At 39.0% G+C, this 18,079-nt stretch overlaps 1 protein-coding gene across 2 annotated transcripts in view; it reads left to right on the plus strand.

The window, feature by feature from the left end:
- The first annotated feature begins 5,042 nt into the window (after positions 1-5,042).
- ZC3H12C (zinc finger CCCH-type containing 12C) overlaps positions 5,043-18,079 on the plus strand; it is a 69,098-nt gene continuing 56,061 nt past the window's right edge. Inside the window, exon 1 of one of the 2 annotated variants that reach the window (XM_068555838.1) lies at positions 5,043-5,435. In XM_068555838.1, coding sequence (XP_068411939.1) covers positions 5,412-5,435 — 24 coding nt within the window. In that variant the 5' untranslated portion in view covers positions 5,043-5,411. Of the gene's footprint in view, positions 5,436-5,571; positions 5,657-18,079 lie in introns of those variants that run through there. The other variant, XM_068555839.1, reaches the window with a different exon arrangement.

The raw sequence follows: 18,079 nt of genomic DNA on the forward strand, positions 1-18,079 counted from the left end.
TCTTGTGTGCCCTCCCAGAGATGTTGTATGCATGTATAAGCAAACACAGAGACATTCTTTGCCTTTCTCACAAATGGTAGCATACTATATATACTGTACCTTACTTTTTCAATAAACAGTGGGTCTTGAAGTTTATTCCATACACATAGAGCCACTTTACTCTCTTTAATAGGTGAATGGCATCCTAATATATGGCAACACTGCAACTTATTTAAATAGTTTCCTATTAATGGACTTTTAAATTGATTCTAATTTTTTGACTTTGTAAGTAATACTGCAATTAATAGTCTTGGATATAGCCTTTTAACATAAGATGTACTCTAACCTGAAATTTCCATAATTATGTTTCCAACTACCATCTCAGTTTTGTACATTTGTAATTCTATATACCAATTTCCTTATAAAACAACAGATGCTTTCAGAGGTGACGAGGATGTACACTTAAAATTCTATGTTGCAACAAAAATTTTTAAACTTCTGGGCAGGGTGAACTACAATGACAGGTGTGATCCTTGTCAAGATGGCAAAATGCCACCTTAGGAGCATTTCTTATTTTAAGTGTTTATTGTCTTCAAAATTTCTATGTTGGTCAAATATGGTGAAGTTAGGGCAGCCACACTGTCTGGCTCAGGTAGAAGAACAAGCACACAACTGTATGACACAAGCGTATTGAAAACCTTGCTGCCTGGCTTCCCACATGCTGAAAACCAGAGTCATGCTGCTAGTATGGAATCCTGTGGTAACTCATCAAAAGAAAGAAGCCCTGGGATTGGCCAACAGCCTGTATCTCGTGCCATCTAGTTCCTTTCCCCAAGAACTCAGTGTTAAAAAGCAACTCTAACCAACCACTGAAGCACATGGGCAAGAGTGTGTTGTATCCTTCCATGTCCGTCTTATATAGATCATGTGCTTGGGAAGTGGTCATTTAGGGTAATAATATTAAGGAAACATTACATTTCATGGGCTGTTGGAACTAACCAGAACTTCTCTGAAAGACATAAAAGAAACTGAATGGAAAGTCACAGTAGTCAGCTGGCTATGTGTGTGACGCTCTTCAATCAGAGGAAATCAAGTGCTGGACAAAGAGCTGGAGAGGAAGGTGCATCCAAGGGACTACTGACATCACTTTAACTAAGGTAAGTGTTTTGGCATAAATGATAAAGTAGGAGATGTGAGAACAAGGGAAATAATTCTCTTGCATCCCCAAGTGTAACCAGTGGGTCCACACATTTTTCAATCAGAAAATTCCTAAGGATACCACTAGCTCTGGATAGAACTAGAAGTAGTTTCCAGGGTTGTGTGCCAGTTTTGAACCTGAGGGTGACTTATGGGCCATCACTTTTGAAGCTCCGAGAGGTCTTAGATAAGGTGGCTGGGCAGTTGGAAAATCCAGGCTGAGGCAGCCAAGTAGGGTGTGATGGGCACCTGAAACTCTGTCTTTTAAGGTTCAAATGTGAATCTCAGTGTGAGGTAGTCTACTTGGGAGCTACATTTTAGAAAGAAGTGCTGCCATTGCAACCATTCTCCCTCCCATCTTCTGCTCGCAACCTGTCCTATCCAAAGCATTTGCTTTTAACTAGTGAGGCTATTCCAGGGCTTTGCCTATTATGGATCCATAGCCACTCAAATTCTTTAATTATGTGCAATTCAAAGTCACAATTCTAGGTCCAGACTTGAGTTTACAACTAAAATACAAATGGGCTATCCAGAATTGGTAATAGCAAATGTGCCATACTTGCCTAATGCCTATTTCGAAGTTTTAGCATCAGACATTCAAAAATTTGATCCTCATTTTCACCATTTGCAAACTGAAAAGTGGGGTCAGATTCAATGATCTCTAAGTTTTCTTTCGTCACTCTGACATTCTCTGAAGCATGAAATTTCTTTCCTATATATTGTCTTTTCCTTTTAAGTAAATAGAACTTGGAGTAAAGAGAAGAGGAATTCCCTAATGCTCATTTATCTGAGTCATAGAAGATTGAAATTTTCTTTCAACTCTGGTTTACTTAAGATGAAAACCATAGTTGGTTATTGTTATAAGAGCGACCATTTAAAGTGTTCATACTTACTCTCTCAGTAGCAGATAAAAGCCTCATTTACCCAACTCCTTGCCTTTTCTAGATAATACTATGAAACATTTCCACAAGCATATCCCCACTATTACCACAAATACATGCCTAAAACCAAACTCCTCTAAACATTTGCTCAAAACAGTAGTTCCTCTATCCTTAACTTCCCTTTTTTTCCAGTCGGTGTTATTACAGGTTTCATATTCACACCCCCAAGTCATTTTGGACTTCTCCCTTTTCTTAGCTTCATCTCCATCAAGTGTATCCAATCATTTACAAAGCCTCAGTGATTTTTTTTAAGTCACAATGTCTCACTAACTGGTCCCTTCCTCACTTCCCTCACGATTTCTTCATTATTCCCTGGCAGTGTTCCCATGTTGGCCTTCAAACTTGTTTCCCTGCTTCAGTCCTTGCCCTTTCCAAACTATCCAATAACCAATACAATATTGGGTTTACTAAATTGGGATGTTCTCCATGTTACCTTCTGTTCAAAACCTTCACAGACTTCCCAGTGTATATAGGATACATTGAGCTCAAACTCTGTCTCTGTCTGTCTGCCTGTCTCTGTCTGTCTGTCTCTCTCCCTGTTTCTCTCTCCCTCTCTTATTTGCAAATCTGTGTAATTTGTTCCTAATTTTCCTTTCCAGCTTCTTTTATCCCTGTTTTCCAGATTTCCCTGGCATTCTATTTTTGTTTATGCTGTACCACTCATATGCCCTTCCTTATCCTCTCTGCTTATCAAAATACTATCCATCTTCATTATCTAGCTTAAATTTCCCCTTTTTGAAACCCAGAATCATCTTCTATGTAAGTCTTTCCAACCATTCTAACCTAAAGTGATTCCTCTGTCCTCTGAAACTTCATTGCATTTATTACCCATGACACATATTTAACAGTTAAGAATTCTCTTGTCTTCTTAGTTTTCTTTTAACTTTCATATGTTTTTATCTCCCAACTACATAGTAAGGTAATTAAAGGCAGTTACTGTATCATTCACGTAATGAGTCCTGAATTGTAGAGTTAGAATGCCTGTGTTTTAATCCTTGCACTGTTATGTACTGACCTTAACCTTGGTCTCAGTTTTCTCATTTGTGAAATGGAAACAGTGATAGTTATTTCCTTGTAGGGGTTTTGTGGGTGTTATGTGAGAGAATATATGCAAAGCGCTCAGAATAGTACCTGGAACATGATAAGCATTCACTAAATGTTAGCAATTATAATAGTTATTCATACTTCTCACTTCCAAAGTACCTAGTATAGTGCCTTGGCTCATAACCATGCTTAATCAATGTTGAGTGGAATTCAGCTGAGTCAACTGAGGGAAATAAGTAGACTGTGTGGGTGGTATATTGTGGAATAAGGGAACTTCCTGGCCTCACTAAAATCATGCCATAGATGCCGTCACGTATTGTTGTCAGCAAGCCAGCCTCTTTCTAAGTCCCTGCCACTCCTTAATACTGCTGCTCAAGAGGCTTCTGAGGGTTTGGCTCAGTGAACAGGGAATTCTTTCCGAGCATCCCTCCCTTCCTGCCAATTCAAACTGATCTGGCTTCAGACAGCAGGTTGCCAAACTTCCTAAGGTGGTACTAAAAATGTGGAGCAGAGGATTCTCATATGCCCCCAAAAAAGCCTACCAGTCTACTATTTCATTCACTAGGCTCCAAGACTGGCCTGCTGTAGTGGAAAGCAGGCTCAGTGAGATGCTCTCCTTTCATCTCGCAGTGTCAGCATGCCGTGGATACCAGCCAGCAGGATGCTCTCAGCTGGGACCCCGTATCATCCATAGCTGAAGAGCAACAGATGCTGGCCAGTGAGGCGGGGACATCTATGCTGCTCAACTGAGCCATAAAAGCAGGGTTTTTTAAAATAGAGAAACTATAAAGTTTGAACCCCAGTAAGCATCACGGATATCACTACCATTAAGCAGCCCAATCAGATTCAACTGATCCAGGCTTAAAGCAAGTATGCCCTCATTAAAAACAGCTCAGAGAGGCAAGAAATAATTTTGTTAAGGGTGAAAAGTGTGATCAAAGGCGTGAACTCAGGTCCACTGAAACAAATATGTGCTTTGGATGCAGACAGACCCGGATCCTTGCTATGCAAGCTGTGTACTTTTGGGAAATTTTTCTAATCTCAATATTCTGTGGGATAAAGGGGATTATAACACCTAGCTCAGGTGGCCGTGGTGACACTTAAACGAGATAATAAGCTGCACTTAAAGCAGCTGCCAGGTCTGTGGCACGTGGTAGAGGCACAATCCAGGGACGGAGATGTTCGTTTCCCTCTCACTCCAAAAGCAGATGCATCCTGCCCAAGGCTAGGAGTGAGGCGCCTGGTGACAATTCCACAGGCAGGTGAGTGAGATGATTTGAACATTTCTGAAATGTTGGCCTAGATTGTGCTGGGTGTTGGACAATTCACAGAAGTAGAAAGGCCCGCTGCTCTCAGTGCTTTCACACTTGCAACTCGGGAGCCCGCCTCCGTGCACAGGGCTCTCCTCCCAACCTCCCAAAGGAGATCAGGATTCAACCTGACTTTCACCTCAGTTTTGACATGTTGCCACTTCCAACAAGGCCAGTTTCCTTACTGAAAGAAGTCCTTCCCCTGGGTAAAATCCCAACAGCTTCATTTGTTTAAATTCCCTTATTGGTCTTGCTAATGCCGGGTGTGGTTTTTCCTCATTACGGAATATTGATAACAAGCAAACCAGCACGGGAAAGGAAGGCAGCCGCCCGATTCCCTTGCTGCCCAGGGAATGATGCGTGGTACTGCCGGGTGGAAGAGGCGTAGCTAAGCCGAGAGGCACCGTCGGCCCGGGCAGGGAGAGCGGAGCGGGGAGGTCGGGACCCCTGGGCTGGGCGCGAGGAGAGGCGGCGCGGGAACGTCCCGCGGCCGCGGTGGCCGGGCCAAGCCCGACAGGTTCCAGCAGCTCCCCTCACCCCTCCCCACGCCTCCCGGGTTTTCCCCTGGGTTCGGGGTTTCCTGTTTCAGTTCTCGGTGATCTCCAGCAGCAGGTGCTGGTTTGCCAACCTCGGCTCCAGACGAGGCGAAGGAGGAGAAGGAAAAGAGGAAAGGGGAGGAGGAACCGGCGCAGCGGCTGCAGCTGCCGCTGCGGGCGGGCGAGGGGCGAGGCGATAGCGGGAGATCCAGGCTCGCTCTCCCCGCGGAGCAGCGGCGCAGGCGGCGGGCCGAGCCGGGGCCCCGGCGTGTGGCCGGTGTGCGCGCAGGCGGCATGGGGGAGCCTCCCACTCGCCCCGCGCCCTAGCGGCGGCCAGAGGCTGAAGGAGAGGCGGCCGCCCGCCGGAGGGTCCCGGGGCGGCCCCGCTTCCAGGGCATGTGGTGATGGCTGATGAGAAGAGACTGCAAGTAGGTTGAGCAACAGATCCGGGTGCGCGCGCGTTGGGGGTGCGAGTGGTGCCAGCCGGGGGAGGGGGCGCCGGGGCTGCGGCCGGCGGGGAGGGCGCGCGGGCTGGGCGGGCGGGCGCGGCGCCGAGCGGGGAGGGCCGAAGTGGCTGCTGTCGCTGCGGGCCCCGCCGCCGGCTCGCCGCTTCCTCGCGGGGCCGGCCATGCCGGGTAGCGGCCCCCAGGTTTGTCCCTCGGGAAGGGGGTGGAGGGGCGGACAGCGGCGACAGTGGCCCTGAGGGAGCCGGGCGAGGGGAGGGCCGCGGGCCGGGAGGCCGCGCCCGAGCGCCGGGCGGAGGGCCCGGGGCTGGGGCGGCCGCGCCGGCGGATCTCCAGGCCCAGGCGGGTCGGGCCGCTGGAAGTCGAGTCCCTGAGCCCCGGCTGCTCCCGGGGCTCGGGCGGGGTCGAGCGAAAGCCCAGCGCATCCTCCTGGGCGGCAGAGCCGGCCCCACCGGGGATCTCGGGCGAGGGGAGGCCGGGCTCTCCGGCCCCGCGGCCTAGGGCTTCGGTCCACTCCCGGCCGCCCCAGGGCACGGCCGCCGAACATGGAGGCGGACCCGGGCGCCCCGGATGGAAACGGACCCACAGTCCCGCTCCTGAGGCTCAGACCTCGCGCGCTGGGCGGGGGGCGGGGGGGGTGGTGAGGCAGCATCCGACAGCTCGGATCCAGCCCCAGCCATTAGCTTTTATTATCCATCCCTCCAGACAAACCGCCTCCCCAAGGCGGGCCGTGGCGAAACCCCCTCTGCCCCCACCCCGTCCCTCCTGCACCCCTCACCCCTCAGTCTCCAGCCAAATTCTCATTTTCACCCTGCGTTCATTTAGCCGGACCGGTCCCCGTGTTTAACTCCCTACAAAGAGGTGTTACAAATATAACTTGGAGAAATGAATCCCGCATTTCCTCCCTCGACTGTCTCGTCCTTCACCCCTTCAAGACCTTAAAAACAGCGTAAGCTTCCAAGTACTGGTCACCCTAACTGGACTTCTTGCCGTTTGGGTAACCGTTAACAATCCTGGTTTGTGCTCTGTGTTTTGTGATAAAGAGAAGAAATACTAATCAAGATTTAGGGAAAGTTTTCCTGTTGGTTGCAAGAATGTGTTAGAATATCCCCAGGCCCGTGAGGCGCTTATTGATTCAGATTTTTTTTTTTTTTTTTTTTTTTAACCATCTTAGAATAGTTGCAGAGATACTTTGGGGCTCAGTATATTTAGAAATTTGGGAAAATTCATCAGTTCTTCACTTATGTCCTCATTTAGTTTTTCTAATGTATATTATAAACAGAAAACAGTGGATATGCCTCATACAAGTTTTTGGACCTTGGAGAACCACAAGAAGTAGGAATGTAACGTGTTATATTTTTTTAAAAGTCTTAATATATTTAGGGTATGAGGGTATGACTTCCATTTATTTAATCACATATGCAATTAATTTTAGTCGCAATTTCTCAATTTTGGTGTTATCTGTTGTTCGAATATAAGGATAGCTTCACCAAATATTTGTAAAATTGTCTTACTGTTGATAACGCCAGGAAGATGCTTATTTCAGACTTGCCTCTCTAATTCACCTGCTTTCTTCTAATTTGGCATTTGGATTTTAAGTTACCTTAATCTGTCTACTTGAAGATACCTTAAACATCAGAATGGGCTAGTAACTGTGTATCTATGATTTGAAATGTTTGAGTATTTTTACTTAGTTTAACAATGGATTTTGCTTTCAAAGTAGGTTACATTTCTACCTCTAGCATCTGGTAATCACACAAGTACTTAAACTCTACATGTAAAGTAAAATGAACTTTTAAACAAAACAACAACAAAAAAGAGGCCACTATTTTTTTAACCTGCTTTTAATAATGAAAGTCTAATGAAACTAGTTTATTATAATGGAAAATATTAAAGGATAGGAAACAGAAACTTGGAATGTTTGTATGCTGATGGAAGTTTTTATTAGTCATTTCCTTTTACTACATTTTTGTTTTAATTACTATACTAATAAAATTATCCTATTTTATATTACTGGTTTCTCTGGAGCTATGTTTTCATGGATTGCATCTGCCAAATTGAGCCCTAAGTGTTCAATGGATATAGTGTTTTTTAAGTATTTTTCTCATTCTACAACTGGGTTACCTTGTCTTCATTCTAGCACACCACTATGTTTTCTACATTAATTTTAATTACTGTAACAGATGTAAAAGTGTTGCTATCATTTTATAGTTTTTAATACCATTTTTATATCATTTTATACCCTTTTAGTGCTTTCCATTGCTTTTCTACATATATTCTAAAGAATTCTACTCTCATTCTTATTTGATAGCAGTTTTAAAGAAGCAAACGTAAGATTTTAAGTAGGAGGGTTTTTTTTTTTTATCATTTTAGTATTAGAATTAGAATGTAGGATTGTAAACTAATTGGCAGTTATTGCTCATGTGAGACTGGTAAACTTCTATTACCTCAGCAAATAATTATTTATTATCAATCTAGGTGCTGTATAAGGACCCTGACCTCTAAAAGAAGAGAGATTATTAACAGAGAGCACATAAAGCTAGATGGAATATTCTAGGTGCCATAGGCAAAGAAGTAGGAAATTCAGGCACTGGGAAAGGTGACATGCCAGGCCTTAAAGGTGGGAGTCATTTCCGAATGAATACCCTGCGTCAAGGAAAGCAAGGAGTAGGTGATCCAGTGTGTCAGGAGCATTCCCCGGATGACAGGAGTAGTGGATGATTAAGGCGGCAAAGATGGTTTCAAGGGTATAGTTTTTATTGGAAAGAGAAATATTAAGTAAGAAGGTCAGTGAATAACAGAAGCATATTAAATCAGGAATTCAAATTTAAACCTAAAATATCGTGATTCTGGGGTTCAAAAATACCAAATGTTCTTAAAAAAATTTGTATTTTAAGTGCTGATATGCCTCCTGTATGATCATCTCTAGGTCCATCCATGTTGCTGCAAATGGCATTATTTCATTCTTGTTTTATGGCTGAGTAATATTCCATTGTATAAACATACCAGATCTTCTTTATCCATTCATCTGTTGATGGACATTTAGATTGCTTCCATGTCTTGGCTATTGTAAATAGTGCTGTAAGGAACGTTGGGGGTGCATGTATTGCTTCGAATTATGGTTTTCTCCAGATATATGCCCAGGAGTGGGATTGTAGGATCATACAGTAGCTCTGTTTTTAGGTTTTTAAGGATCCTCCATACTGTTCTCCATAGTGACTGTACCGATTTACATTCCCACCATCAGTGTAGGAGGGTTCCTTTTTCTCCACACCCTCTCCAGCATTTATTATTTGTAGACTTTTTGATGATGGCCGTTCTGACGGGTGTGAGGTGATACCTCATTATAGCTTTGATTTGCATTTCTCTAATAATTAGTGATGTTCAGCATCTTTTCATGTGCCTTTTGGCCATCTGTTTGTCTTCTTTGGATCTTCTGCCCATTATTTGATTGGGTTGTTTGCTTTTTTGATATTGAGCTGTATGAGCTGTTTATATATTTTGGAGATTAATCCCTTGTTGGTTACATCATTTGCAAATATTTTCTCCCATTCTGTAGGTTGTCTTTTCATTTACTTCATGGTCTCCTTTGCTGTGGCACACTGTATTTTGGATCCAGTGGCATAAAGATAACTTTCAGATCTGTGATGTGGAGATATTGATTCTCCATCTTTGGTTTTTATAGCTGACATAATATTAGCTATTGTGTATTGTGCACTGATGTGCTAATGTCATGCTTATGCTTGCTTTTATTATCTTTATTCTATAGATGAGGAAACTGAGACACAGAAAGTTTAAATAACTTGTCCGAAGTCATACATCTAGTAAATTGCAGAGGGAGTTTGAACCCCTGAGTCTGACTTTAAAACTCATGCCCTTAACCACTGGGCCGTTCTGCCTTCCTGTGATACTATTTTTAGTTCTGTAAAAAGTGTGTCATTGTGTGTGTGTTCGTATGTTGATACACATCGTTTCAAAATTAAGAGATGCATGATGATTCTTATGCCCAGTGTACTAGCATAAAGTAAAGCCCATAAGCAGATGTCTGAACACTCAAAGCACTCTGCCTTTAAGATAAATTATCAGATCTCTAAAGGTAGATAGGGAATAAAAATCCCAAGTTCTTCCTGCTTGCCTGGACATTATTCCCCTATACCCCCTCATATTTTGCCTGGCTCACACCTCATTATTCAGGCCTCAGCTTAGATCTCACTGGGTTTACTCCATTGTAGGTTAAGATTGATAATAGTAGATGACACTTACTGTGCCAAGCACTGTTCTAAGTGCTCTACATATATTAATGCATCTAATACTTACTGCACTCCTATAAAGAAGTATTTCAATACTTTTTTTTTTTTCTGATGAGGAAACCAAACTACAGTGTGATTAAATAACTTGATAGAGGTTTCACAGTTAATAACAGCAGAGCAGGTGTCCCAACTTAGGCTAAGTACCAAATATTAAGGTCTCTTTAACCTAATACATGTTAATAAATATATTATTGTGAGATTTAAACTATATAATAGAATCATCTCTCTTGGGAGTTTATAGAGCTTGGTGCCCCACCTTTCCATCCGCATTTAACATTCACTAAGGATTTTCTCATGACATTAAAAACATTTCAAACATTTTCTTCCTAAGAGCATATTATTTTACTTAATTATTCTCCTATTTCAGTTAGACATTTGTTTTCCCCCAGTATTTCAAAATCATAGTGCTTTAGTTGAACATCCCAGTAATTTTTTTTTTTTTTTCTGCATCTGTGTTCTTAGGATGGATTCCTAGAAGTAATGATCAAAGAGAATAAGCTTTAAGGTCTTTGATGGCCAAAAAGTTTTCCAGAAAAGCTGTATTGGTATGTACGCTTGTCAGAAAAGCATGAGAGAGCTGATTTCATTCCATGTTTGAATGAACTATTAACTGTAAAATTTTTTGACAATTTGTTAGATGAACATTAATATCTAATTTTAATGCTGACTTTTTTCTACTTATATTTTAAGATATTAAAGTAGGCAGGTTGATTAAGAAGAAGCAAAGAGAAAAGTAAAACCACCTGGAATCTTCTTACCCATAAATAACTTCTGTAAATATTTTGATACACTCTCCTATTTTTTATTCCTGTAGTTGTACGTTACAGAATTTTTACTTGAGTTTTAAATTTAACATACGAGCATTTTCTAATCACCCATCTTTAGGCAAAATTATTTGTTTACTCCCCTGTGTTTTCAAAATACTGTAAATCCCTCTATAACACTTGTATATTTGGTGATAGTTAACTGTTTCTTCTTTATTTCTTTTTTGCTTTCTGTGTCTCTGCTCTTCATCTATAAAACAGAAAAAAAAATACTAGCTAGGGCATAGATTTGTCATAAGGATTAACTGATAATACAAAATGTTTATAACAGTACCTTATACTGTGCCTAGGATCTTCTTTATCTTGTTTGTAGTCTTTAGGCAAGGACTCTGGTCTACACTGTTTTATCCCAAGTCTTCTACAGTGTTAATACCTAGTAGATACTTCATGAATGTGTTTTTATTGTTAAAGGCCATGAAGTATGTTCTTTAAATGGATCTGCTGATGTGGTAGGATGAACAAAAGTCAGTAGATGTTTACGAGATGATCGCAATAATCAGTAGAGCAAATAACACAATTGGTATACCCAAACATTTTAAAATTAACTTAGTATGTATGATGTGATTTCTTGAGTGGTCATATGCATTTACCCTTATCTACCCCACTTAGCTGGGGAAGGATATTATAAAGGCGAATTTCTAGAAGTTAGTCTTAAAGTCTTTCAAGAACAAAACATTTTAACTTTTAAATGGAAAAATTTATGTACATGGATTATATTTTTCTACCTTCAAGTAACATGTAGCCTATAACTTCACTTATTATGAAACATAATAATAGCTAACATTTATGGGGCACTAACTTTATGCCAGGTACAATATTAAGCACTTTACTTACATTATCTAATTTAGTTTTACAACAGTTGTATAGCCTATCTTCCAGGTGATAGAACAGGGGTTATCCAGATTTCTGATTTATCCTATCTAAATAGCAATGCTTGTTTTGCTTTTTTTTTAAAAAAGATGGTGAGGACAGCAGAACTCAATGATTTCTGTTGGTTTATATTAATGACTTTTGGTCTTCTCTCCTTGCTTTTAGCTGTTCCTTGCTGACGTCACTTCTTCCCTCTAATTTGAAGAAGATAACTGCTATGGACTGTGAAACTGAATGACAACAGCTAATATTATGGCTAACATAAAAGTATTTAGGCAGAAATTAAAGGCCTTTAGGACTCGCAAATTGTCTAGGTTGGAGAACTGAGAAATTGCACTTTCAGAGAGAGTAGTTGGGGCCTGTAACAATCAGCTAGACCTGGCTTTGAATCCCAGCTCTGTCCTTTACTGGCTGTGACCTTAGACAAATCTCAATTTCTCTTTGATTTCTTGTACTTTGCAAGTTGTTTTTACTGATTTAAGCTAATGAGTATAAAAGTGCCTGGCACATAGAAGGCAGTGAATGTTATTATAAAATGACTTAGCAGTATTCACTGAATTGATTAGACAGAGATTTTGTTTGTTTGTTTTATTTTTCTGTCTACTTATTCACTGGCTCTTAATTGTGTTCTGGGTAATTGGGATTACCAGTTGAAAAATACCTAAAAAATCAAGTTTACTGTTATTGCTTTTAATATGTCAGTTTATATTTTAGGTTTTTCAAAGGGCTTTCAAATTTATTACTTCATGTCATTTAGGGTGAAGCTAAAATTAGTTTCTGTTCTTTGTTCTTAGTCATCTACTCATTTCCTATTCAAAATTATGTGGGCTTAATTTTATCCTTATTCTGTGACTTAGTCTGTTTCAAATCTTGGCTTTTACTTTATAATTTATTTTTATTATTTTGTATACTTATAGGGAGCAGTTTTCCCATATAATTGAGGCTGCCTCCTCATTGTTGACTTAGACGTTTTTTAAGTCATCGTTTCTTTGAATTGCCCCACTGAGTTGGCGATTTTATGTATTAGATACTTCTTGGAATTTTGCTGTAATTGTAAATGATTAATACAGATCTAAAATGCTGGAAGTGTGCAATAAATGATCTATTTTGATAAAGTAGGCTTTATTTCTATTTTTGCTAAGATAGAAAAATGCCTTAAGTAACATAAAAATTGTGGTCATAAAGTATGTTAAAATTAGCAATATCATGCATAGGAAAAAATAGTTTTAAATAGGAGAGATGTTTTCCAAAGTGCATTTCTATTATTTTGACCACTTCATTTTATCTTTTAAAATTAAATTTTGAGTTAAATATTTTAACATATTTATTTTATCACATTTTTAATATAGAGAAAAAGTAAAAGTGATAGTGAAAAATCATCTATAATTCTCCCCTAGAGATAACTTAAAGTTTTAGTAATGTTTTCATTTTTTTTAAATCTCCTAGTCAATATAAACACATCCTTTAAAAAATTTGTATGCATATGTAGTTTTGTTTCTTGCTGTTCATTCAATATACCATGTTTTCCTGTATCATTAAATATCCTTTTAAAAGATTATTTTTATTGGCTGAATGGCATTCAACACATTCAAATACTGCAATTTAATCAGGCTCATATCGTTGAGTATTTAGAGTATGACTAATATTTTTATTGTTATAGTGAACAATGTGATAAAATCCATGTATATAGATCTTTGTACACATTGATGAATATATTTTAAACAAATTCCTAGATGTGATCATGCAAATTGCCCTCTAGAAAAGTTGCACCAATTTATATTTATATTCTTAGAAATGCATGTGTGTCGCTCTCTGCACCCATCACAGTTTCCCTATACAGCCTGTCTTTGTTAATTTGATAAACAAGAATGACATAATAGTGCTAAGAAGCTCCTTCGGTAGAGTCAGAGAGATTGAGTTTGAGTTCCTGTTCTGACGCTTGTGTGATTGTGGGCAAATTTCCTATATTTTTCTAAGCCTCAGTTTCTTTGTGAAATTGTGATGACAGTACCTATTATCATGGTAATATCATATAATATCATGGTTGTGGCTATTAACCAATAATGTACATTGAAGTATAAGCCCTTGAGAGATGTTAGCTATCATTATTAATTATGAATGAGATTTCACCTCATTATATTCTATACTTGGTATGCCTATATTTTATACCTCGTAGTGGGTGGTATAAAGGAAAGTTAGTCAATTTTAAATAACCGTTATTTTATGTACCGTTAGTTACATTGTAGGACTTAGTTCCAATACTTTTTCAGTTGACTCTCTTGATTTTCAGGATATATTATAAGTGACCCCCAAATAATATATATTTTTTTTAAATATTTCAACTTTTTTTTCTTGTCTTATTGCATTGTTTGAAACCATAGAACAGTGTTTATTAATAGTAGGCATTTGAGCTTATTTCTGATTTTACTGGGTCTTTCTCCCTGTTATTTCATTTTTTAAATGCCAATGGCTATTGTTTCCTGACATAGGTGCCCCCTGCTTATATACACATATTCCTGCAAATATCTATAAAAGCTAAATGTGAGAAACTCAAAAATAGATTTATATATTATGGGAGAATTCCCTTAAATTGTTAAATTCCTAAGTATCTTTTAGGCACATCTTCAAAAATATATTTTCAGCATTTGACTCATGTTCTCTTCTTTTTAAATTGAACATACAGTCAGTCAGTTTAAATAAGGCTTAAATGTCAGTAAGGCTGAAATTTTGCTGCTTTCAACCCACTTAATGATTCCATCCTTGTCTCAGTGATACAGACTTTGAGACCCACTTTACTTTTCACCATTGTCTGCTATTACATTATATTTATAAAATACTAGTTAAAGTAAATGAAACAAATTTGCCCCTTGGAATAAAACCCTTATTCAAATAAAGTCTTAGGGTCATAGTCCCAGAGCCCTCCTTACTCAGCTTCTGAGGCATCTTTCAGAAAACTGTTTAAAAATGACTACCCCCAAAAAAAGATTCAAATAATGTACAAATCACAAATATGACAGTGCTACTGAAACTGAAGTTTTCAGAGGCTAGCAGAAAACCCACATTGTGATATCATAAGGTTTTTACTAAATAATTTTTGTACCAAAGTCCTGATTTAACATGTTTTAAAAAATAATTAAGTATAGCAACATATACTATATGAAGATATGGTATTCACAGATCTAGGTAGTGTCTTTCTATTGTTGGGTTACTAAAATTTGGATCCTGGACTCTCTTCTTTTTTGTACAGTTTTCCATCCATACAAAACTATATTTTTAAATACCATCTACATGCTAATGACTACCAAATTTTTATCTCCAATACTGACTTCTCTCTTTTACCCAGCTGTCTTGGGACAGCTCTACTTGGATAGCTATTAGTATCTGAAACAAAATTATCTAAAACAGAATTTTTGTCCTTCCAAATCTGTCCCTTTCCAAGTCTTCCCCACTTTAATAAATGTTACTACCATCTTCTCAGCTGCTCACACCAAAGATCTAGAAGTTCTTGATTCTTTATATCTCTTTCATCTTCCACACCCATCCAATGCAAGAGTCTTTAATCAATACTTATGATTAAATGAACTGAATTAACAGTGTTCAATATTAGAAAAACCTATTATCATAGAATGAAATCTACTGGTTAAATGTGTATTGTTATAATTTGAATATACTATTTAACTTACCTTTCTTATATTTAGAACTTTTGTATAAAGTGTAAGTAAGACTATACATATATTTGATTAGTTTTGGTGCCATCTTTGTTAGGTTTTGTCATAATTAGGCCAGCCTCATAAACCAGTTGGGATGCTTTACATGTTCTTAGGTGCCCTAGAATAATCTCAGTAACAAAGGATTTTACCAGAACACACCCATAGAAAAAATAGGTACAGCATTCTTTGTCTGGAATGGAATAGAGGGTATAAATCTTTAACAAAGTTTTTATTTCTTCCATGGTTATTCACTTACAACCTTTTCTTAAGTCAGCTTCAATTATGGATTCTTATTTATTGGCATAAAGATTTATGCAAAGAATCCCTTCCACTTCATTGAACATTATATTTGTATTGTTATATATTTGTAGAGTTCCTCAACCTCTTGGTCACATTTTTAGGAAGTTATTCACTTATTAATTTATTAATTTATTCATTCATTCATATTTAGAACCAGCTCTCCATTAACCATTTCTACATTTTTTTGCTTCCTAATTTACTTATTTATGCTTTTAATTTTATTACTTTGTCTACCTTTATTTTGGCTTGTTTGCTTATTTTAACCTTTCTAATTTAAATGTTTAATTCATTTATTTCTTTTTTCTATTAAGTACATTTACACCATTAATTTTTTCATTGAGTATCAATTTGGCCACATCCCATAGGTTATAATTCTATTGTCATCCATTTTTAATGTCCATAATTTTATTTTTTATTTTTCTTTAACTGCAGGGTTATTTGGAAGAGAGTTTTAATGTACAGATATTGGGGGTTTTAGGGTTTAAAAATAATTTTTTTTGTTATCAGATGCTGACTTCTCATTTTTGTGTCTCATAGTCAGAGTATACTTCCATTCTCTATGTCTGAGTTTTTCCTAAATGCCTTGAAAAAGTTGGTCAGTCGAGTGTAAATGTCCTCTGTATCTTATCTTTGAAGTCAAGAAGTCCCTAGCGAATTACTCTGTGAGTACTTCAGATAAGGGCCATTTTAATTGTTGTTGCTGTTGTTGATTAAATACCCATATACCCTGGAGTTTAATGCCATCATCATCATTTAAGGCCTGTGGATAAAAGAAGTAAATCTAAAGCTTTAGATTGTCAGGGCTTTTTGTCATCTTTGTGTAAGGATAGGATGGTGTAACTTTCAAAATAAGCTGATTTCTAAGTTTGTTTGAAAAGTATTTGAGTTCCTTAAATGGGGCGTCTCTGCCTGCAGATCTCTACACCTCTTGGCCCTTGTGTGCTCCCTTCTGTGTGTGTTCTAGGATTTCCTGGGGTTGGAAGTTGAGCCAGCAGCTCTGTTTTTCCATGGGCCCTACTATGCTCTTTACCAGTTTATAGTATTTCAGGGTGCATCTTTCAAATACTCTCACCCCCAAAATTGTAAAGCTTTGGAAATAAAAATTAGTTCTTCTTTCCTGACATGTTTATGGATGGGATGAATAAATTGGCCAAGAGAAATGGCAGAATTATAGAAAATACTCCACATTCTTTAAAATGGATGGTGGACAATTCTAGTGATCCCTATAAGTAAGAAAAACAAAATGCTTTAAATTGCTGCTCTTTTATTTCCCATTAAGTTCTCTATTTTTCAGTGTTCTTTCAGGTCTTTTGATTACATTAAATAGAGGCTCTGCTTGGTCCTAAGGTCTTTAATCCCTCCCTTTAAAATAAGAACCTCAGTAGGGAATCAGAGGCAGCTAATGTCTGAAGTCAAATACTGATCCACAAATTAGAAAAATTTTCTGTACTAGGAGAGAGACTAGGTTTAGAGTATAGGTAGTATAAGTGATTTTTTTTTTTAACACCTTTATTCAGCATAGTAATTTAAGTCCCTTACTTCATTCAGGATGTCACCAGTTGCTTGATTCTAGGTATTGATTAATTAATTTATTTATTTATTTATTTTTGGCTGCGTTGCGTCTTCGTTTCTGTGCAAGGGCTTTCTCAGGTTGCGGCGAGCGGGGGCCACTCTTCATCGCGGTGCGCGGGCCTCTCACTGTCGCGGCCTCTCGTGTTGCGGAGCACAGGCTCCAGACGCGCAGGCTCAGTAGTTTGTGGCTCACGGGCCCAGTCGCTCTGCGGCGTGTGGGATCTTCCCAGGCCAGGGCTCGAACCCGTGTCCCCTGCATTGGCAGGCAGATTCTCAACCACTGCGCCACCAAGGAAGCCCTATAAGTGTGATTTTGAAAAAAAAACCATCAGGAGTTGGCTTATAAGAACAAATTTCACAAAATTAATTCTGTGAGTTTGGTTGATGTAGAAAATTTTACTGCTAGCCTAGGTGGCTGGGAAGCACGTGCCAGGTTGACAGCTGCAACTTAGTTTCTAGACCATCCCATGCTGGGAGAGCACCTGAGTGAAGATGTGGCAGGTAGAGAAAACACTTTGGAATTCCTGAGTGATAGCCAGAAGCCAGAATGCCAGTTTGGCAAGAGTGCTACCAGGTGCTGAGTCTTGGGCCTGAGCATTCCTCAAAATAACAGGTAGATCATAAATGTTTATTTCCCACTTTGATAGCAAATGAGTACTTAAGTTTCATGTGCATTTTAATAGATTGAATACTGTTTTATGATAAACACCTAATATAAGCTAATCCAGTTCAACATGGATTTATATTTGATCAAAATCCTGAAATAATTTTCTTCTCAATGTGTGCTAACCTCTTCTGCAACTTTTTGTATTATCTCTTAGAAAAATAATCAGAATTAGAAGATAAAATAAAGCAATCATTTATTTTAGAAATACTGGGTCTAGGGACTTCCCTGGTGGTCCAGTGGTTAAGACTTTGCGCTTCCACTACAGGGGGCATGGCTTAATCCCTGGTTGGGGAACTAAGATCCCACATGCCAGCATGGCATGGCCAAAAAAAAAATAGAAATACTGGGTCTGAAG

The sequence above is a fragment of the Eschrichtius robustus genome, chromosome 11, assembly GCF_028021215.1.
Source record: "Eschrichtius robustus isolate mEscRob2 chromosome 11, mEscRob2.pri, whole genome shotgun sequence".
Taxonomy (NCBI): Eukaryota; Metazoa; Chordata; class Mammalia; order Artiodactyla; family Eschrichtiidae; genus Eschrichtius; species Eschrichtius robustus.